Source organism: Ovis canadensis, chromosome 9 (assembly GCF_042477335.2).
Source record: "Ovis canadensis isolate MfBH-ARS-UI-01 breed Bighorn chromosome 9, ARS-UI_OviCan_v2, whole genome shotgun sequence".
In the NCBI taxonomy this organism is placed as follows: domain Eukaryota; kingdom Metazoa; phylum Chordata; class Mammalia; order Artiodactyla; family Bovidae; genus Ovis; species Ovis canadensis.
The window spans coordinates 53,133,829-53,155,656 of NC_091253.1; the positions used below are offsets into that span (position 1 = coordinate 53,133,829).

Consider the following 21,828-nt stretch of genomic DNA (forward strand, 5'->3'; position numbering starts at 1 on the left):
TCTTTCATAGTAATAGTTTCTGGAGACTGTGGTCTTTGGACATAGACACACAGCATAACATTTGTTCTCTGTGTGATGAAAAATTAAAGACTATAATCTCTGTGGCTTCTCGCAGACATCATAGGCATTGTTATCAAGTTTCTGATTGCTTTTGGAGTAGAGCAGTTGTAAATTTTATTTTTTAATTGTTGTTCATTCACTGAGTCACGTTCAACTCTGTAATTCCATTGACTGCAGCATGCCAGGCTTCCCTGTTGTGTTCCAACTAAGTCCATTGAGTTGGTGATGCTATCTAACCATCTCATCCTCCGCCACCCTCTTCTCCTTTTGCCTTCAGTCTTTCCCATCATCAAGGTCTTTTCCAGTGAATTGGCTCTTTCCATCAGGTGGCCAAAGTATTGGAGTTTGAACTTCAGCAGTCAGTCCTTCCAGTGAATATTCAGGGTTGATTTCCTTTAGGATTGACTGGTTTGATCTCTTTCCTGTCCAGCTTCTGCTGTACAGTGAAGTGATTCAGCTACATATACATACATTGTTTTTTATATTCTTTTTCATTATGGTTAGTACCAGGATATTGAATACAGTTCCCTGTGGTATACAGTAGGACCTTGTTGTTTATTCATCCTAGGTGTGAAGTGAAGTCACTCAGTTGTATCTGACTCTTTGTGACCCCATGGACTGTAGCCTACCAGGCTCCTCCATCCATGGGATTTTTTCAGGCAAGAGTACTGGAGTGGGGTGCCATTGCCTTCTCCAGGGGAATTTCCCGACCCAGGGATCCAACCCGGGTCTCCCTCATTGTAGGCAGACGCTTTTACCGTCTGAGCCACCAGGGGAGTCATCCTGTATATGTGCAGTGGTTGCCATCTGCCAACTCCAAATTCTCACTCCATTCCTTCCTTAATCCCTCTCCCACCTGACAGCTGCAGGTCTGCTGTTTCTGTTTCACAGGTAAGTTCATTTGTGTCATCTTTCAGATTCAGTGTTTAAGTGGTGTCATATATTTGTCTTTCTCTTTCTGACCTACTTCACTTGGTATGGTAGTCCCCAGGTCCACTCATGTTGCTGCAGATGGCATTGTATCATTTCTTTTAATGCCTGAGTAGGACTCCATTGTGTCTATGTACTACATCTTCATCCATTTGTCCATTGGCATTTACATTGTTTTCATATAGCTACTGTAAATAGTGCTGCTGTGAACATTGAGGCGCATGTATCTTTTTGGATTATAGTTTTGTCTGGACATATGCCCATGAGTAGGATTGCTGGATTATATAGTAACTATTTTTACTTTTTTAAGGTACCTTCCATATCGTTTTCCACAGTAGCTGCACCAGTTTACATTTCCACCAACAGTGCAGGAGGGTTCCCTTTTCTCCACACCCTTTCCAGCATTTGTTATTTGTCCTTTTTTAAATGATGGCCATTTTGACCCAAGTGAGATAGTATCTCATTGTAGTTTTGGTTTGCATTTCTCTAATGATAAGCAATAAGCAATGTTGAACACTTTCCATGTGCCTGTCGGCCGTCTGTCTGTCCTCTCTGAAGAAATGTCTACATAGATCTTCTGCCCCCCCCACTTTTTTTAATTTTATATAATAGCCAGGGATTAGTTGCAGCATGTGGGACTTAGTTCCTTGACCAGGGATTGACCCCAGGTCCCCTGAGTTGGGAGCATGGGGTCTTAGCCAGGGACCACCAGGGAAGTCCCTTCTGCCTATTTTTTAATTGCCTTGTGTTTTTGTTGTTGAGTTGTATGAGCCGTTTACATTTTGGAAATTAAGCCCTTGTTGGTCCCATCATTTGCATGTTTTCTCCCTGGAGTAGAACGTTATGTAAGGAATATCTAAATGTTTCAAGGTTAATTTCAGTTTGTTCATTCTTTATTAATATGTTAATTTCCAGTTGTATCTGATTGCCCATATTTATATCAAACTAAGTATGTATTAAGTAAAAAATTATAAATACACAGGATTTGAAAGTATTGAGGTAGCTCTTAATACATTACCAGAATGTTTGTAATCCAATGACTAAGAGGAACTTAATTTACAAAAACCTGACATAAAAATAGTGAATAAAGTGAGAGTGAAGACTTTGACTAGTGATATCAAGTATAAAATGGAATGTGCTGTTCTTTTTAAAGCAGTACTGGGGAAGAATCCTGACCTCAGAGGATGATAGTGGGGAACAAGACTCCAAAGGCAGGCAAGCAGGCTGACTTGCTGAAGCTCCATAGTGAGAATGTAGGCCAGGAGACATAATGGTTCAGAGCAAAATAGTTTCCCATTCATAGCACAATGGACAGCAGATGTTATTCATTCCCATCTTAATCTTAATTTTTGGTTGTTTAGTTGCTAAGCGTGTCCAACTCTTTGTGACCCCACGAACTGAGGCAGTCTTCCCTGTCCTTCAGTATTGCCCAGCGTTTGCTCAAACTCAGGTTCATTGAGTTGGTGATGCCATCCAACCATCTCATCCTCTGTCGTCCCCTTCTCCTCCTGCCTTCAATCCTTCCCAGCATTAGGGTCTTTTCTAATGAGTTGGCTCTTCGCATCAGGTGACCAGAGTATTGGAGCTTCAGCATTAGTCTTTCCAGTGAATATTCAGGGTTTATTTTCTTTAGGATTGACCGGTTTGATCTCCTTGCTGTTCAACAAACTCTCTATAGTGCAGCACCATGATTTGAAAGCTATCAGTTCTTCGGTGCTCCGCCTTTATGGTCCAACTCTCACATCCATACATGACTACTGGAAAAACCACAGCTTTGACTAGATGGACCTTTGTTGGCAAAGTGATAGCTCTGCTTTTTTAATATGCTGTCTAGGTTTGTGATAGCTTTTCTTTGAAGGAGCAAGCATCTTTTAATTTTGTGGCTGCAGTCACCATCTGCAGTGATTTTGGAGCCCAAGAAAATAGTCCGTCACTGTTACCATCTTTTCCCCATCTATTTGCCATGAAGTGATGAGATTGGATGCCATGATCTTCATTTTTTGAATGTTGAGTTTTAAGCCAGGTTTTTCACTCTCCTCTTTCAACTTCATCAAGAAGCTCTTAGTTCCTCTTCACTGAAGCTCTTAGTTCCTCTTCACTGAAGCTCTTAGTTTCTCTTCACTTTCTCCCGTTAGAGTGGTGTCATCTGCATATCTGAGGTTGTTGTATTTCTCCCGGCAGTCTCAATTCCAGCTTGTGCTTCATCCAGCACCACATTTCACATGATGTACTCTGTATATAAGTTAAATAAGCAGGGTGACAATATACAGCCTTCACATATTCCTCTCCCAATTTTGAACCAGTCCGTTGTTTCATGTTGGGTTCTAACTGTTGCTCCTCGACATGCATACAGGTTTCTCAGGAGGCAGGAAAGGTGGTCTCGTATTCCCATCTCTAAGAATTTTCCTGTTTGTTGTGGTCTACACAGTCAAAGACTTCAGCGTAGTCAATGAAACAGTAGTAGGTCTTTTTTTGGAATTTTGTTGATTTTTCTGTGATACAATGAATGTTGGCAATTTGATCTCTGGTCCTCTGCCTTTTCTAAATCCAGCTTACACATCTGGAAGTTCTAGGTTCACATACTGTTGGAGCCTGACCAGGAAGATTTTGAGCATTACTTTGCTAGCATGTGAAATGAGTACAATTGTGCAATAGTTTGAACATTCATTGGCATTGCCTTTCTTTGGGATTGGAAAGAAAACTGACCTTTTCCAGTCCTGTGGCCACTTCTGAATTTCCCAAATTTACTGTCATATTGAGTGCAGCACTTCAATAGTGTCATCTTATGGAATTTTAAATAGCTCAGCTGAAATTCCATCACCTCTACTACCTTTGTTTGTAGTAATGCTTCCTAAGGCCCACTTGACTTCACATTCCAGGATGTTTGGCTCTAGGTGAGTGACCACACCATCGTGGCTATCTGGGTCATTAAGATATTCGTTGTATAGTTCTTTTGTGTATTCTTGCCACCTCTTCTTAATATCTTCTGCTTCTGTTAGGTCCATATCATTTCTGTCCTTTATTGTGCCCATCTTTGCATGAAAAGTTCCCTTGGTATCTTTAATTTTCTTGAAGAGATCGCTAGTCTTTCCCATTCTATTGTTTTCCTCTATTTCTTTGCATTGTTCACTTAAGAAGGCTTTCTTATCTCCCCTTGTAATTCTCTGGAATTCTGCATTCAGTTGGGTATATCTTTCCCTTTTTCCTTTGGCTTTTGCTGCTTTTCTCAGCTATTTTTAAGGCTTCCTCAGACAACCACTTTGCCTTTGTGCATTTCTTTTTCTTGGGGATGGTTTTGGTCACCACCTCCTATACAGTGTTACAAACATCCGTCCATAGTTCTTCAGGCACTCTATGAGATCTAACCCCTTGAATCTGTTCATCACCTCCATTGTGTAATCATAAGGGATTTGATTTAGGTCACACCTGAATAGCCTCGTAGTTTTACTTACTTACTTCAATATAAGCCTGAATTTTTCAATAAGGAGCTGATGATCTGAGCCACAGTCAGCTCCACGTCTTGTTTTTGCTAACTGGATAGGGCTTCTCCATCTTCTACTGCAAAAATATCGGATTTTGGTGTTGACTATCCACTGATGTCCGTATGTAGAATCATCTCGTGTTGTTGGAAAAGGGTGTTTGCTATGACCAGTGCATATCTCTTGGCAAAACTGTTAGCCTTTGCCCTGCTTAATTTTGTACTTTAAGACCAAACTTGCCTGTTACTCTAGGTATTCCTTGACTTACTACTTTTGCATTCCAATCCCCTATGATGAAAAGGACATCTTTTTTGAGTTAGTTCTAGAAGATCTTGTACCAGGGCTTCCCTGGTGGCTCAGATGGTAAAGAATCTGTGTGCACTGTGGGAGACCTAGGTATCCTTGGGTCGAGAAGATCCATTGAAGAAGGGAATGGCAACCCACTCCACTATACTTGCCTCAAGAATCCCGTGGACGGGAGCCTGGCGGGCTACAGTCATTGGGTCACAAAGAGTTGAACATGACTGAGTGACCAACACTTCCATTTTTCTAGACGGTCTTGTAGATCTTCATAGATCTACATACTTCAACTTCTTCATTAGTGGTTGGGGCATAGACTTGGATTACTGTGATGTTGGATGGTTTCTCTTGGAAACGAACCGAGGTCATTCTATTGTTTTTAAGATTGTGCCTAAGTACTGCATTTCAGACTCTCTTGTTATGAGGGCTACTGTGTTTCTTCTAAGGGATTCTTGCCCCACAACAGTAGATACAGTGGTCATCTGAATTAAATTCGCTCATTCCTGTCCATTTTCGTTCACTGATTCCTAAAAGGTCGATGTTCACTCTTACTATCTCCTGCTTGACCATGTCCAATTTACCTTGATTCATGGACCTAGCATTCCAGGTTTCTATGCAGTATTATTCTTTACAGCATAGCACTTGACTTTTATACCACCAGACACATCCACACCTGAGTGTTGTTTCTGCTTTGGGCTTGCCACTTCCTTCTTTCTGGAGCTATTTCTCTGCTCTTTCCCAGTAGAATATTGGACATCTGCCTACCTGGAGGGTTCATCTTCTAGTTTCATCTTTTTACCTTTTCATACTGTTTATGAACAATATGAAATTAGTTGGTACTAGTCATTATCTATTAATATATATCAATAAAGTACTGTGGTCAAGGGTAATTTGTGCTAAATATCAATTATAGGAAGATCTAGCTTTTAAAATACAAAACAAGATTTTGTTGAACAGAATCAAGAATAGGTGATAAATCCCACTAGTCATCTGTCCAGTAAGAACAGAAGCAAAAAGTAGAAGAGAAAAGGAAAGATATAAGCATCTGAATGCAGAGTTCCAAAGAATAGCAAGGAGAGATAAGAAAGCCTTCCTCAGCAATCAGTGCAAAGAAATAGAGGAAAACAACAGAATGGGAAAGACTAGCAGTCCCTTCAAGAAAATTAGAGATACCAAGGGAACTTTTCATGCGAAGATGGGCACAATAAAGGACAGAAATGATATGGACCTAACAGAAGCAGAAGATATTAAGAAGAGGTGGCAAGAATACACAGAAGAACTGTACAAAAAATATCTTCACGACCCAGATAATCACTCACCTAGAGCCAGATATCCTGGAATGTGAAGTCAAGTTGGCCTTAGGAAGCATTACTATGAACAAAGCTAGCGGAGGTGATGGAATTCCAGTTGAGCTATTTTAGATTCTAAAAGATGATGCTGTGAAAGTGCTGCACTCAGTATGTCAACAAATTTGGAATACTCAGCAGTGGCCACAGGACCAGAAAAGGTCAGTTTTCATTCCAATCCCAAAAAAGGCAGTGCCAAAGAATGTTCAAACTACTGCACAATTGCACGCATCTCACATGCTAGTAATGCTCAAAATTCTCCAAGCCAGGCTTCAGCAATACATGAACCATGAATTTCCAGATGTTCAAGCTGGATTTAGAAAAGGGAGAGGAACCAGAGATCAAATTGCCAACATCCACTGGATCATCGAAAAAGCAAGAGAGTTCCAGAAAAACATCTATTTCTGCTTTATTGACTGTGTCAAAGCTTTTGACTGTGTGGATCACCACAAACTGTGGAAAATTCTGAATAAGATGGTAATACCAGACCACCTCACCTGCCTCTTGAGAAACCTATATGCAGGTCAGGAAGCAAGTTAGAACTGGATATGGAACAACTGACTGGTTCCAAATAGGAAAAGGAGTACGTCAGGGCTGTATCTTGTCACCCTGCTTATTTAACTTCTATGCAGAGTACATCATGAGAAACGCTGGGCTGGAAGAAGCACAAGCTAGAATCAAGACTGCTGGGAGAAATATCAATAACCTCAGATACACAGATGATACCACCCTTAATGGCACAAAGTGAAGAACTAAAGAGCCTCTTGATGAAAGTGAAAGAGGAGAGTGAGAAAGTTGGCTTAAAGCTCAACATTCAGAAAAGGAAGATCATGGCATCTGGTCCCATCACTTCATGGCAAATAGATGGGGAAACAGTGGCTGACTTTATTTTTCGGGGCTCCAAAATCACTGCAGATGGTGATTGCAGCCATGAAATTAAAAGATGTTTACTCCTTGGAAGGAAAGTTATGACCAACCTAGACAGCATATTCAAAAGCAGAGACATTACTTTGCCAACAAAGGTCTGTCTAGTTGAGGCTATGGGTTTTCCAGTGGTCATGTATGGATGTGAGAGCTGGACTATAAAGCAAGCTAGTGCTGAAGAATTGATGCTTTTGAACTGTGGTGTTGGAGAAGACTCTTGAGAGTCCCTTGGACTGCAAGGAGATCCAACCAGTCCATCCTAAAGGAGATCAGTCCTGGGTGTTCATTGGAAGGACTGATGTTGAAGCTGAAACTCTAATACTTTGGCCACCTCATGTGAAGAGCTGACTGATTGGAAAAGACCCTGATGCTCGGCAAGATTGAGGGCAGGAGGAGAAGGGGACGATAGAGGATGAGATGGTTGGATGGACATGGGTTTGTGTGAACTCCGGGAGTTGGTGATGGACAGGGAGGCCTGGCGTGCTATGGTTCACGGTGTTGCAAAGTCAGACACGACTGAGCGATTGAACTAAACTGAGTCATCTGTCTGTAGCCCCACAGTAGTCATGCCTGTCCTTCACTGTAAATCCTTTCATGGATTACTTCCTTTGAAATAATTTCCTTGGTCCAGTTGCCCTTTTTCTTTTTCTTTTTTTTTTTAAGATAGGTCCAGTTGTCTTCCAACTATATGCTCACTTGGAAAATATTTTTTTTCTACCCATCTGCGTGTTTTCAGTGAACTTAAGTGTCAGCTCCCCCTCCCTACCCCCTGTATCCTGTTGACAGAAGAGTATGTTTTTTTACTTTTCTATACTGTTCTCTCAAAATAGTGAGGGAGGCTCAGTAAAAGTCACCTGGGGAATACCACTGGGTTAATTTGAAAAAAATCTGATTCTGAGCTTCCACTGCTAGATAAGGGGAAAGGATCCTAGAGGTACATTATATTTAATCGAGAATTTTCTTTGATTAGTATAGCTTAAAAAGCCCTTAGTTTCTTAGTTTGAATTACTTTTTCCTTGGTATTTCTTAATAGCCTTCTCTTCTGAAGGATGGCAAAACAGATTGGTTCTGAGAATGAGTTATTTGTCAACTGTCTTATGAAACATGTCTGTAGGAAAAAGGTGTGTGTGTTTATTTTAAAGTCCTGGACTTGTCAGAATTTTCATAAAACCTAAGGTCTTTCATAAACAAGAATATTACAGAGTAACTTTTTCTTTTTTATGTCTTTGGTTTTCAGGCTTCTCTGTATGTCGAATCTTCCTATGTCTTCAAGAGGATATGATCATTTCAGGATTATTTACTTTTTTTAGCTTCTAAAAATCCACACTTAAACTTCCACATTTCCTAGAATTATTTTGTCTGGACCTATAGCTATCGACAGTATTTCACAATATAAATGTAGAGAGTATACCAAAGTTATAAAAATAGTATAGACACATAAAATATAGGTGATCTGACACTGTTACTTAAATATTCTTCCTAAAGGTCCTAAACTTTTTTTCTTTCAGCCTGGCACACTGGTTTTCAAGATTAATAAGTGCTTACCCTTAGTTCTAGTAGATGGAGAAACAGGATTAAATTCATCTGTAGAAATTTTACTGGGAGAGGTAGATGCTTAATTGTGTTTCTTATACACTGTCATTTGCTGTTCAGTATTTAATTCTCTCTGACTGTTATTTTGCCCGGAAGATATCTTAAAGGAAACTGTTTTGCCTTGTAGTTGCTCTCTTAATCCAAATTGTCATGTTACCTGGTTCCAGTTCTGGGTATTGAAATGTTCATGGGATTTGACGATTGGCTTACTTGAATGGTAACATTTTCAAACAAACTGAAAAGCATGTAATACTTTTGGGTCCTGTGATCTAGGAGGGTATATTCACTCCTAAAGTGACTACTAGTTCCTGAAAAAAATAATTACAACATTTTTTTGCTTAGTATAGTACTCAAGAGTCTCGCATTTGAAATTCATCTCTGTTTGCTATTATGATACAGACTTTATGAAATCTCTGCACTCACACATAATGTGGAAACAAACCATCATCCTCACTCCCACTCCCAATAAAACGTTCGTTCATTTAGGTAAGCTTTAATAAACAAAGCCGAATATGACTTTCACGGGAGATGGTCCGGGTAGACTTGAGTCTTCCCCCGCAGGTGCTCTCTCTCCCTTCTGTTCTACTTTCGTCCACTTGTAGCCCTTCGGGTGCGCTGCCTGCGATGCCTGTGGCAGGGGTGTCTATTCTGTTCTGAGAACACTCTGCTTCTGATTTCCCTGCTTTAAACACACAGTCTTATTCCTACTAGTCTTCCCTATTTCTCCGCTGTTGTTTTGAACAAGTATGATACTTTAATTGTACATTGGATATTTCTATATTTTACTCACATCTGTTCTCAAGACTAAAATTATCTCTGCCAACATCCTACCTATCAATGGTTTCCTTAGTTATTTTAAGAAGTAGTATTTTTTAAATAGTATTTTAAAACACTGTTTTAAAATGTTTTATTAAAAACATTAACGAGTTGTCAAGAATATAGTTGAGGAAGCGTATTAGAGTATTTGACATTGTACTCATTAAATGAAATTACTCTTAAGTATCCTCCCCCTAAAAAACTTCATTCAGTAGACAGAATAATTTGTATCTTCTTGTAATTTACTGTATAGAGATGGTTAACAAAATCAGACCTTCTTTATGAAAGGTAGGTAGAAATCAGAATTTTCCCGTCAACAAAAAGCCACAATGATTTTTTTAAATTTAATGTCAAAATTATTTTCTTTATTGCAGGTTGATTAGAATGCTTGCATTTAATCTCTATAATCTTTTAAAGAACCTATTAATGTGTTTAACCAGAGCATTGGTATTGTTTCTTTTAAATATTTTGTTTTTTTTTTTAATCATCATTACTTTTTTAAATATTTTATCACCTGTTTCTTCCCAGTGTAGGGCTTAGAAAGAAAATGGTAATTAAAGCTTTTTGCAAGCCAAATATATTTCCCTTACCCCCAAAATATGCCAAATGAAAGTGAACAAGGTTAGTATTATTAAAGTTGATTACTAGGTAAGCTAAAATAGGGCCAGGTAGTAACTAGGACATTTATTCTCCAAATAGTTTTAATAATATTGTAAAAAATACTATAAAAAACAATTTGAAACCATCCTGTATATGTGGTAGTTTAACGGGATATAATCAAGATTAGATATGAAGAAAACCACCTGAATTTAGCGCAAAATACCAAATGCTAAAGGTCCAAGAATTTACTCATTCAAACACAAGGAAGAATGAATTGTCTCATTTCTCAAGCAAAAAATTGCAATATTCAGTTAAAGGAACTATTTTAAAATAGGATATAATGTTGGTGAATGTTACAAGAGGATTAAGTTTGACTACACGAAACAGAAGTCCAAAATAATGGTGATGGAAGTTTATTTTCTCAAGTCAGAAACCCCCCTGAGTGGATAGTCTGAAGCTGCCAGTGGCTCCACTGTGTGCCCAGAAACCACCCGCCAGGCTCTTGGGCATTCTCAGCTGTGGCTTTCCCGTCAGCATTAGCTTCTGGGCTTGGTGACTCACGGCTCTCAGAAAAGGAGGAATAATGGGTGGGGTTAGAGATGAAAGGCCTTCTTTTCTTGTGGAACCAAGTCATTGCCCTCCAAGCAGCCTTCCCAGGTGGCTTACAGTCCGGTTAGCCAAACTCACAGTCACATGGCCACATGAGACTGTGAGGGAACTGGGATGTACTTACCTTGGGTGTGGTGATTGTTCCAGAGTGTATACACATGGTCAGATTATCATGCTGTACAGCATTTATATACATACAGGATTTGCCAGTGATTCCTCAGTAAAGCCAGAGGAAGAAAAAAGAGAAAAGGGCTTAGAGGCCAGAAAAACCTAATTGTAGAAAATAGGAGGAAATGGATAAATATACAAATTGACAGTTGAAATCTGAATGTTGTTCTCAACCCCAGAAGACTTCCATATGGAGCTACAGTGCAGTGCATATTAGAATACCTTTAAGTGAAAATGAGACCATCTAATAATTACTGCATGAGTTCAATTATAATTATCCCCCCCCCTCCTTTTTAGTGTCTAATGCTGTAGTTTGGCTCATGTTGTTACAGTATGTCTTACAGTTTGGTATATTTTATCTCATATGGAAAACACTGACATGGAAATGTGGAAACAAAGACCTTGAGGAAGGGTTAATAGACTACTGCTTTGGTTGTCATTTATAACCAATAATTAGTTTACCATTTTTAAGAGCATTAAAAGTTGCATCATCTTAGTTCACGCCACCAAAACAAAACATGAATTGGCAAAGACACTGCTGAAACCTGTGATGCCTCCTGATAGTATGGGCTTGAATATAAAATATAGAGATAGAAATTAAGAATGATGGCAGTAAGAAAGCTGGCCTGGTGTGGATCTACAGCAGGTTGACAAGTGCTTTGTTGTCTTGAAACTTTCAGTGGGGGTTTTATGTAAGGTCAGCCTGAAAAGTGGCTCTCAGATGTTCTCTTCTGCTATGTTGATTAACTTTGAAGTGACAGTTTTTCATAGCCCCTCTCAAAGCCTGTGACAGCCAACTTCTGTCCTCCTTGCAGGATAGAGGTCCGGTCAAGGCCAACCCTTCAGGATGATCTTCCTTTCTTTGAGAAGCCCCACAGCAGGCAGCCGTCCTTACCCACCCTGTCTCCAGAAGAGCCTCCGCTGCAGACCTCGACGCTGGCCAATGAGGAAGCGCTGCAGAAGATCTGTGCCCTTGAAAGTGAGCTTGCTGCCCTCAGAGCTCAGATTGCCAAGATCGTGACCCTCCAGGAACAGCAGAACCTCAGTGCAGGTCTGTGAGTCCTCCAGTTGTCAGTCAGCAAATGCGGGTGGGGAGCAGGGAGAATACCACTCACTTGGGGGAAAAATTATATATATGTGAAATATATATATTTGTGGGCTCTGCTTCTTCAGTCATGTCTGACTCTTTGCAACCCAATGGACTATAGCCCTCTAGGTTCCTCTCTGTCCATGGCATTCTCCAGGCAGGAATACTGGAGTGGGTTACCATGTCCTCTTCCAAGGGATCTTCTCAACCCAGGAATCGAACCTGTGTCTCCTGCCCTGCAGGCAGATTCTTTACCTACTGAGCCACCTGCGAAGCCCCCAGTATGCATACATATATATAACTGAGTCAGTATGCTATACACGGAAACTAACACATTATAAATTATATTACAATTAAAAATTTTAAAGAAGTTAATTAGCAACAGCTGTTGGGCTTGCTAGAAAACTAGGGGCCTGTCCCCTGCATGGTCCAGTACAGGACCCAGGCAAGTTTAAGTGGTTTTCATTTGTTTTGAATAATCTTAATGCTGTCAGAGGATGATGAGTGTATTTTGGAGATAAAATATACATCCACTGATAGAGGTGAACACTGCTCATGTGTCTGCTGTGGGAACTTCACTGTCTGTGCTAATGGCACCATTCACATCAGACTGGAGGAGGTAACTGCAAGACAGCCCTGACAGGGTTGAGTGTGTTTAGTTACCTACGTGTCCTGAGGCAAGCATAAAGCTCTATAACTGCGATAGTGGTTACTCATGTTGTGGAGTTACTATGGGAGTAAATGTGGAAACTATATATAGTATCTTTAGTGCAAAGTAGCTGTTTAATATTCATTTGTCTCCCTCTTGCCTAGAGTGGAAACTGAATTCAGGGCCTCTGACTCTGGTCTAATAGCGTTGCTTTTAGTTTTGTGGCATTGTCACTTTGGAGAAGAAACCATAGCCTTGAAATCCTAGCTTATTAATCTGCTGGCAAGCAGTGGTTGTTTTCCTAGTGTTCCTGAGTCTTGACAAGATTCAATATAAGCCAGCTCTGAAGGGTGAAGGATAGTTATTCCACCTCTGAGTCACTTAGCTTGTGGTCCTATAGTTTAATGTAACCTACACGGAAACCTCCTCAAACCTGGGTCAGGCCACGATGGGCAGGGCAAATGTACTCCCGGCACCTGGTGTTATTTCAGTGAAATCTACAGGTGACTTTTGAAAACCCAAAGTCCTGCCCTTTTCTGTTTAACCTATAAGTTACTGATACATTTCTCTTTGGCTTTACCTCCCTCTTCTGGCAGACTAGGAAAACTGCTGTAAATTGTGAGGTCATCTGAGGATTTCTGTTAGATGTTCTATTTACAACCCAACTCCCTTGAATAAACTAATCAATATAGTTCAAGCCCAAACAACTCTTTAATCTCCAGTTAGTCAGAAAGATGGATTTTTAGGTCCTTATTTTAGAACCGCTTTAACTCTTAGTTACTTATTCTTTTGGGGAATTAGCTATAATTTTTTTTCTCTCAATTTTTTTCAATAAATCTGAAACTTTTAAACTCATTCTGGCTAATTTACATTCTCTAGTTCATGCTTACCTTCTATGTAAATATACTTAAAAGAACCACAGAGGTATCTGATAGTTATTTACTCTAGTACTAAACTGTCAGACTACCTACTGGAGGCAGTTCTGTGGGCAATCCAGATGCTGTTTCATCTACAAGTAGCTGCACACTGTGAAGCAGTCAGACCTGAACATTTGATATCACAAAAGCACCCTGTTAAGTTAAATGGAACATTTCCATCTGGAGACTGGGATTAAATGATACCATGACTGAAATTCAGGCATTTAGATTCCAAGCAAGTAACTGAAACTTCCTTTTTACTTGTGACTGAGATTCTTTTTAAGGTTACTGCTTTCAGGTATAAAGTCCTTAACATAACTGTACTTTTAAAATATTTTATTTGCCTCTTACCACGAGGGTTAAACTGATTTCCCCTCATTCCTGCAGGTGACTTAGAATCCACCAGGCCCGCTGCCACAGCAGCACCCCCGGTCCAGCCAGCGCCCCCGCCGCCGCCCCCTCCGCCGCCGCCCCTCCCCCCACCGGGGCTCCAGCAGAGCACTTCTGCTATTGATCTCATAAAAGAGCGGAGAGAGAGAAACGCCTCTGCGGGGAAGACCCCGGTCAGGAACAGTCCAAAGAAAACAGACCTGCCCAACATGCTGGAGATCCTGAAAGACATGAACAGCGTGAAACTGCGATCAGTGAAAAGGTGAGGAGACGTCTGCCTTCTCGCCCACTTCCCTTGGTTTCCTACGCCTTTTATAAGCAACTGCTAAGCTTCTTTGGAGGAGGAAGTGGCAACCCACTCCAGTATTGCCTGGAGAATCCCATGGACGGAGGAACCTGGCGGGCTACAGACCATAGGGTCACAGAGTCGGACATGAGCGAGCGCACACATACACCAAGCTTCTTGAGAACTCTGTTTTATAGCATGACTACTGGAATAGCTCTTAAGTTTTTAATTTAAAAAAGATAAGCCCCCAGGAGCTCTTGTATGCAGTTAACTGAGAGCAGGACAAACACTGGCAGGCCACTCTCATTTCTCCCCCATCGCCTCTGAAGCCTTGTTACTGTGCAGTCATTCTTCCCTCAGGCTGAGCTGTGTGCCTGCTAGGGTAGGGACCAGGCTTGTGGAGGAGGGAACCCTGACTGCCTTGAAGGAGCCTGCAGTCTCTGCTCCTTAGAGGAACTATTCCCTGGGTACCTTTGTGCTGTTTTGTCAAGCCGTAAATCTAGGGCTCCCCACCTCACCACGTCAGTGTCTCTGCTGCTAGAGCCGTGCTGTCAGCGCTGCAATGCCCCCTTGATTTCTCGTCACTTCTCTAAGGTCAGAACAAGACACAAAGCCCAAGCCGGCAGATGCTGCTGACCCTGCTGCCCTCATAGCAGAGGCGCTGAAAAAGAAGTTTGCTTATCGGTATCGAAGCGATAGTCAAGGTGAAGCTGAGAAAGGAATCCCAAAGTCTGAATCAGAGGCCACCTCCGAGAGAGTGTTGGTGAGTACTGGGCAGACCTCTCTCCTTAGTGCAGCCTGAGGGCCAGTCCACTGCTGCGCAAGACGCAAGGATGTGCTGTAGGATTTAGTCCTTAGCGCCAGCGAGACTGCTTCCCTCCTGATGCTCTTCTGTAAGTAAAAGCTAACCCTGGGTATCTCCCGTGTTAAATTTTCCATGCTGTTTGTTTATATTTAAGCACAATGAAGTGAAATTCATTACAATAAAACTTATATCTAAGGACAGTGTAAATGCTGTGATGTAGAAAGGAAAGGTCATTGTCTTAGGGCACCTGTGAAATTCTTATGAAGGGGAAAGAGATCTGTCCAGGGCCTTACAGGCTGTGGGCCCTGCAGCGGTGGAGACTGAGCAGACTTCATGGAAGCTCTTAAATATTAATTTAGACCTTCCCTTTCCTCAGGTTACTGTCACTGGGGAGATGTGTTTATCTATCTATGCCAGAGAGGTAGATATCCTAGAAATTCTAGCATCTTTGAAACTCTAAACATTGAAGAGGAAACTCTGTCTTCCTTCTTTTATTAAAAGAAGTAAAATTGGACCAAGCTAGGGTCTTGCAATGATTACAGTTTTTGCTATCTTTCTCACTGTTGATATGAATTGACAGGTTGTTATAAACATACTATAACAGTTTTAATACTATTGAGCTGCTTGATTTTTCATGAACATACCTTGTGGTCCATGGTTGGGAAGGGGCTATCATTGCTGTTACATGAACCTGTATCTTTTTTGTTTCTTTTCTAGTTTGGTCCACACATGTTGAAGTCTACTGGAAAAATGAAGGCTTTAATTGAAAATGCTTCAACTTCCTAATAGACAAAGAGCTGACAAAGACTATCTCAAGTTCAGCTGTTGGTTTCTTAGGGCTGTTCGGCTAGTAGATATCAACACTGTTTGTTTGGTAAATACCTGAATTTAGTACTTAGTGGTCTCCTTTTAGGTCTCATTAGAGTATGATGCTGTAACAAAAGCACTCTAGATTTGTTTGCTTTTAAGAGAAGGTCAGTCTGAAGTTTTCCATAGCATATGTACATTCCAGCACGTTTTTAATGTGTAGCCAAGATGTTTAGGTTTCCAGTCTGGAAAACAAGTACATAGATTTCAGAACAAAGGAAGGACATTTTATAGACGTGAGTTTTTAATTAACACTAATTTATCTGTACACATATTTTATGTGCATGTATTTGGACATACAGCAGGACATAAGATTTAGTGATGGCAGTGACAAGGCTGCTGGTAATCATTCCTACCCAGTGATGGAGCAGCTGGTATATCCAAATTGTTGGAGTAAAATGTTTGAGTTTGGAATTTCTTCTTGCCTTGAACAGAACTTTTAGATTCTCTCTCACATTTTCTTGGAGATGGGGTTTGAGTAGGAACCAGATAATGTTTGCTGCTGAAATTCCGTAATACTTTCCTTTAAGGGAAGTCAAGGATCATGAAAACTGTTTCCACCTCAGTGCTGCCCAGTTCTGAGGAAGAAAATGTAGTTTTCAATAGTGAGCAATCAAACTATTGAATTAAATCTCTTTTAAAGTGAAAACTAGAATGTACCATCTTTTTCTTTCAGTTTAATAAAATGGCATATCATAAAGATGACCTGTTGCTAAGTTAACACTTCTGGAAATGTCAGCATAATGGAGTTAAAATTTTTAATACTGGTCAAAATAGTAGCTTTATAATGGAACATTGAATAGGCGCCAATTTCCTGTACGTTGCTTATCATCGGTCAGACTGCTGTTCTGCTGAGTTCCATCCACCATGTGGCAGCATAACCTGTAGGTACTGTCAGGAAGTGGAGAACCGCCTTTCTCATCTAGGACTTCTAAGGAAGTCATCATTTCTAAATGCTTCATGTATCGTCATGATTTTCTGTATTTCTGTTAAACTCAGCTCTAATTATCCAGAATCTCCTACCATGAGTAAATAGTTGGACTTATTATTTAAAACTAGTGGGGAAAAAAGTTCCACTTCCCAGGGCGATTAGGAGATATGAAGAAGATACATTCACTTTTAAGTTATTGAAACTGTGTGCAATGTTCTAAACGATAGCAGCTAATACTAGTTGAGGTAATTTTCATGGTTTGGCTGTTTAGCTTAAATTTGAACTGTGGCTTAATTTTACACATGTTGTTGACATACATTGTTTCTAATTGTTTTCTATGGTTTAAAAATTCTGCCTTTAAATTCAGGAAATTCGCCTGATATACTTATTTTGACCTCCTAAGAACTATTTATATTTGTATCAGTAATTGAATTTTTAGCCAGTGCTCCAAAATGAGGAAGTTACTGTTTTGAAATAAAGCAACTTTTCTTTTCCTTGGACCATCATGCCTGTATACATGCAACTTTAGAATAATTTGCTTTCTGCATTTTCCAAGTGGAAATATACTGCTTAAAATGTGTCACCTTTTTCATTCACCTTCAGCATTAAGAGAGAAAGGCATGTGAGTTTCTTCGGGGTTCTCGAGCCTAGAACCCACCTCTGGGACTCTCTTTCCACCTCCCCTAGACCATACTGCTATCGCTGCCTCAGTAGCAAAAGAACTGACAACTCACCCAAGCGTGGGTAGGAACCTGGAACAGCTGGGAAAGAATCAAAGCTCAAACTTTTAGTTTCTGATTCCACATTTTGTGACCTCTGGTCAAACTCAAGCTTCTCTCCGTACTTAAAATCTGTAAAATGTAAATACAGGTATTGTATTCATACTGAAAGAATTCCACGTATATGTGGACCCACGCAGTTCAAACCCGTGTTCAGGGGTCAACTGTATACATAATGTGAGTCAAAAAGCCCTGGACTTGGGGTTAAAACACGATATGTATATGTGATCCTGGCCCAGGCACATCTGTTTTTAAAATGGGAATAATGCTCAGTTCAGGAAATTATGAGGATTAAAAGAGACATTCTGAACACATTCTATGAATAGCAGAGTACTAAGTAAGTTCTTACATTATTTTACACAAGGTTCCCAGCAGACAGTTTTCTCCTAGGAGACAAGGTCCCTGTGTGCGGGCCAGGGTGGAGGGGTAGGTCTCAGGTCTTCCGTCCTGGTTGTCTGCCCAGTCGCAGGCCCTTCTGCAGAAGCATCCTATCCTCTTGCTGTATGAATTCCTGTGAGTCTGCATCTTGGTGGGAAAGGAAGAAAACACGAGGTAACAACTACTGGAAACACACAGCTGGAAAAACCATCCTCTAGTAATTTCTCTGAAAACAGAAGTTCTCTCTGTGGACTAGATCTGGCAGATAAAAGTTTAAACTTTCAGGTGTGAACCCAGTAGCAACAGTTCTGGGATCGCCAGGCAGGAGGAGGTACTTGGTTTTAGCCAGTATCATTGTTACTGCCTGTTACCGTCAGTCTTCCTTCCCCATGACCTTCAGCCTCCCCTAAGTCCTGTCTCCTCTCCTCATCCTGGAGTCAGTGTTCTGTGCTGCTCCACTGAGCCTGTTTCTTAACATTCATTTTAGTTTTTCCTTATCAATCTTGTAAGCAGGCTAGTTCTTTATCGATACCAGAGCAATCGCTTGAGGAAAAGAAATAAAAACAGCATACCTAAGGAAGGATCCAGAAATCTTAGATAGTTCCCTCTGAGACTGCTGTCCTTAGTCTGCTTTGTAAGGACTGCACACCTTACTGTTCCTCTGGCTGGAGATTCTCAAACTTCTTTTCCCTGGGAGGTTCTCCAGCCTCTGAAAGGTCAGAGGGCTCCTTCCGCAAAGCTGAGAGAGTAACATGGGTGGAATTTAGATGTGATCAAGAAGGTAATTAAGATGATCCATATAGTGCCTCCCATTCCATCCCAAACAGCTGTGGCTGCTACAGCAGTCCCGTCCCTCCCAACTGCTCTCTTCCAAGCTGGCAAAAGCCTTAATCTGGGGGAGAAAGACACTCTTCACAACAGCGACTTTACCAGAGGTATGAACAGCTTTCCGCTCACATGGCTTAGGAGCCGTCCCTCTTCATTGGCCAGCCACGCCTGCTATCAGAAGACGAGAGGCAGTGAGAAGCGTGCAGCGGCAAGCTGCTGTGTAACCTGGTGTTCAGTGAGGGTGGAGAGCACGCGAGACCGTCACATCTCTAACCTCGACCTAGAGCAGACGGCCCTCTGCAAGGGGAGCACCTGCTAAGGCAGAGGCTGGTCGGGGGCCCAGGATCAGCCTTCCTGAGTTGGTCCAGCCTGTCCCTTGGGAATTTGAACAAGAAACCTGGAGAGAGGGGTGCATTCGGTACTCAGAACTCAAGTAAGCAGGTCACAAGGAACAGCTGTACCCATGAGCAGTTTATACAAAATACGATGAGGAAATGAACAAGGACAATGACTCGGCCTGAACTATGTGTCAGTACATTTTTTTTTTTAAGAGACACACATTTTACAAGTTAGAAAGCCACTCAGAAGATGAGGTGACAGAAGACTAAACCTAGTCTGTTTAGCCATAAAGACAATGCTTTAAAAATGTTTACTGCCTTTCCAAGCAGACACTCCAAGGTAGAGAAGAGGCTGGAAGAGAAGCAGGAGTGGCAAGAAGCAGGTGCAGCAAAAAGCTACACTTAAGTGATCAGTCTATCTCATGAACACGAATCCTCAATATAAAGCTCCAGTTAACCCGCAGTGACCTGAGACCGTTCCCTACAGTGGAAAAGGTTGACCCCTGTCCTGTGAGGATTCTTAGATGGAAATCTTAAAATTCTGCAAATGTTAAGCTAGTTATTTTATCACATTCCTTTATGATACTTTCTTCATAAGATAAAAAGCACCTTGGGATATCATGCACCCTCCTGATTCTTTACAGTAGGGGTCTCCCCAACCTCCAGGGTCTAATACCTGATGATCCGAGGTGGAGCTGATGTAGTAATAATAAAGTGCACGGTAAATGTTATGCGCTTGACTCATCCTGAAACCCAACCACCACCAACCCCGGTCCGTGGAAAAACTGTCTTCCATGAAACCGGTCCCTGGTGCCAAAAAGGTTGGGGACCACTGCTTTATGGCTCAACAATAAAGAAACACTTCAAATTTATGCTCAAAAACCTCAAATAATGCACAGCTTAAACATAAATTTAATACAAGATGCACTTTCTTCACAAGACCATTGATGGGACTGGTAAAACTTGCAATAGACGAGTAAGTTTGCTGTGTTTCAGTTTTAAATTAGAGCTAAAAAAGAATCTAATATTAAAAATGGGTGTTTCTCTTTCCCGTACAACCTACCAGGCTTTAAAATAGGTTCAGGACAATTTAACGCAGCTATGACAGTTAAAAAAAAAAAAAAAGATATTATGATAAAAGCTAGAATTCTACTAAAAGTATCATACTGAACATCTAAGACATATTTTAGAATCAAATTTGAAAACTAATTTTACCAGTCAGGGATGTTAATAACATTCAGTAATTACTAGAAATGGTATCATTTTCATTATTACCCAATGAAACCATTCATTTTGTACAAGACAGAAACCCACCATGTCATACAACAGATGCTTTCCACACACTGCCACCCAAACATTCTGAGTACAGGGGCCATGCTCTGTCACTCTGAATGCGCTACCACATCCAGTGCAGTGCCCAGCACAGCGGGAGCTCGGGTGCTGGGCGCCCAGGCTGCAGCCTAGACTAGCGTCAACACAACTGCGCATGGTGAAAGACTGACAGCTAGAAAGGAAACACGACACCAAGCTGTTAATAATAATTTGTTCAGCATTCATTGATGGCACAGTTTATGCCAGTCTGTCTTATGCTGAGCACATGACTGACTCATCAGAAAAGGCTGATGCTGGGAAAGACTGAGGGCAGGAGGAGAAGGGGATGACAGAGGATGAGATGGTTGGATGGCATCACCGATGGACAGGAGTTTGAGGAAGGTCCGGGAGTTGGTGAAGGACAGGGAAGCCTGGACTGCTGCAGTCCATGGGGTTGCAGAGTCAGACACAACTGAGCCCCTGCACTAAGGCTGAGCACGAGAGACAAGAAGGTGGAGGAGACAGCTGTGTGCACCTGCGTCCACTCCCAGTGGTGGTCACCCCCCGCTGGAGACCAGGGACCACCAGGGGCCTTCCAGAAGACACAGGTTGCCTGCAAATCCTTAGCCAACAAGGAACGGCTCAGGCTAAGTCCTGCATGCATCTGGACAACTATGTGTTTCAAATGTATGCTGATAGCATGGTGATTAATATCACATTTATTTAAAAACATTACTGAATGCGTATTAGCCATTGGTCACTGGTCCAAGAAGGAGATATTAACTGGGAAAAGATTTAAACAAAATATTTACACATTAAAAAACAGTACACATGTAAACACTGAACCTCTGATGTTAAAATTTTAAAAAATTTGAAACCCTTAAGAGTCAAGAACGCTTTTTGGAAAGAGAGGCCGTTTCAGTCATCTTCGGAGTTACTAGCACCTCTAACCTGACCTAAAGTGCAAATATATTCCCCAGGCAACGTATGGCAAAACCCACTATAGTACTGTAATTAGCCTCCAATTAAATAAATTTAAAAACAAAGTTTTTACTTTTATATTAAGAAGATCATTATAAAGCACCGCATTGACAGAGTACAAGAACTGACCAGGAAGCAGCTTGTTTGGTTTTGTTAAGCTAAGGCTTACCAAAATGTTCTGAGGACCTTGAGCCTATAGCAGAGGTGCTGCCCCCAGCACTAAAGGTTGCCCCAGGGCCCCGGCAAGCTGCTACAACGCTCGACAATTCTTTGAAGTCTCCCATTTTATCTTAAAAATTCATATGAACTTTGCATTCTCTTCCATAATACTTATTTTAAAATGTGATCTAAATTCCTGTTTCCTCAAGTTTTCTGAATTATTGTACTGTTTCCTCAGATTTTTCTAGAAAAATCAATGTTCAAAGAATACACAGGTACTATGAAGCAGGGCTGTCA

The 21,828-nt window shown here is 41.1% G+C and overlaps 1 protein-coding gene and 1 long non-coding RNA gene across 5 annotated transcripts in view; one reads left to right on the forward strand and one right to left on the reverse strand.

The window, feature by feature from the left end:
* MTFR1 (mitochondrial fission regulator 1) overlaps positions 1-17,257 on the forward strand; it is a 61,947-nt gene extending 44,690 nt beyond the window's left edge. For all 4 annotated transcript variants that reach the window (XM_069600122.1, XM_069600121.1, XM_069600123.1 and 1 more), the window contains 4 exons: positions 11,641-11,876; positions 13,866-14,130; positions 14,749-14,917; positions 15,677-17,257. In XM_069600122.1, coding sequence (XP_069456223.1) covers positions 11,641-11,876; positions 13,866-14,130; positions 14,749-14,917; positions 15,677-15,745 — 739 coding nt within the window. In that variant the 3' untranslated portion in view covers positions 15,746-17,257. The remainder of the gene's footprint in view (positions 1-11,640; positions 11,877-13,865; positions 14,131-14,748; positions 14,918-15,676) is intronic.
* LOC138445798 (uncharacterized) lies at positions 15,964-19,829 on the reverse strand. The gene is made up of 5 exons (XR_011259002.1): positions 18,845-19,829; positions 18,487-18,653; positions 17,886-18,061; positions 17,492-17,608; positions 15,964-16,404 (listed from the first exon to the last, which is right to left on the reverse strand). It is a non-coding gene; the product is annotated as an uncharacterized lncRNA (long non-coding RNA).
* Between the last annotated feature and the right edge of the window lie 1,999 nt (positions 19,830-21,828).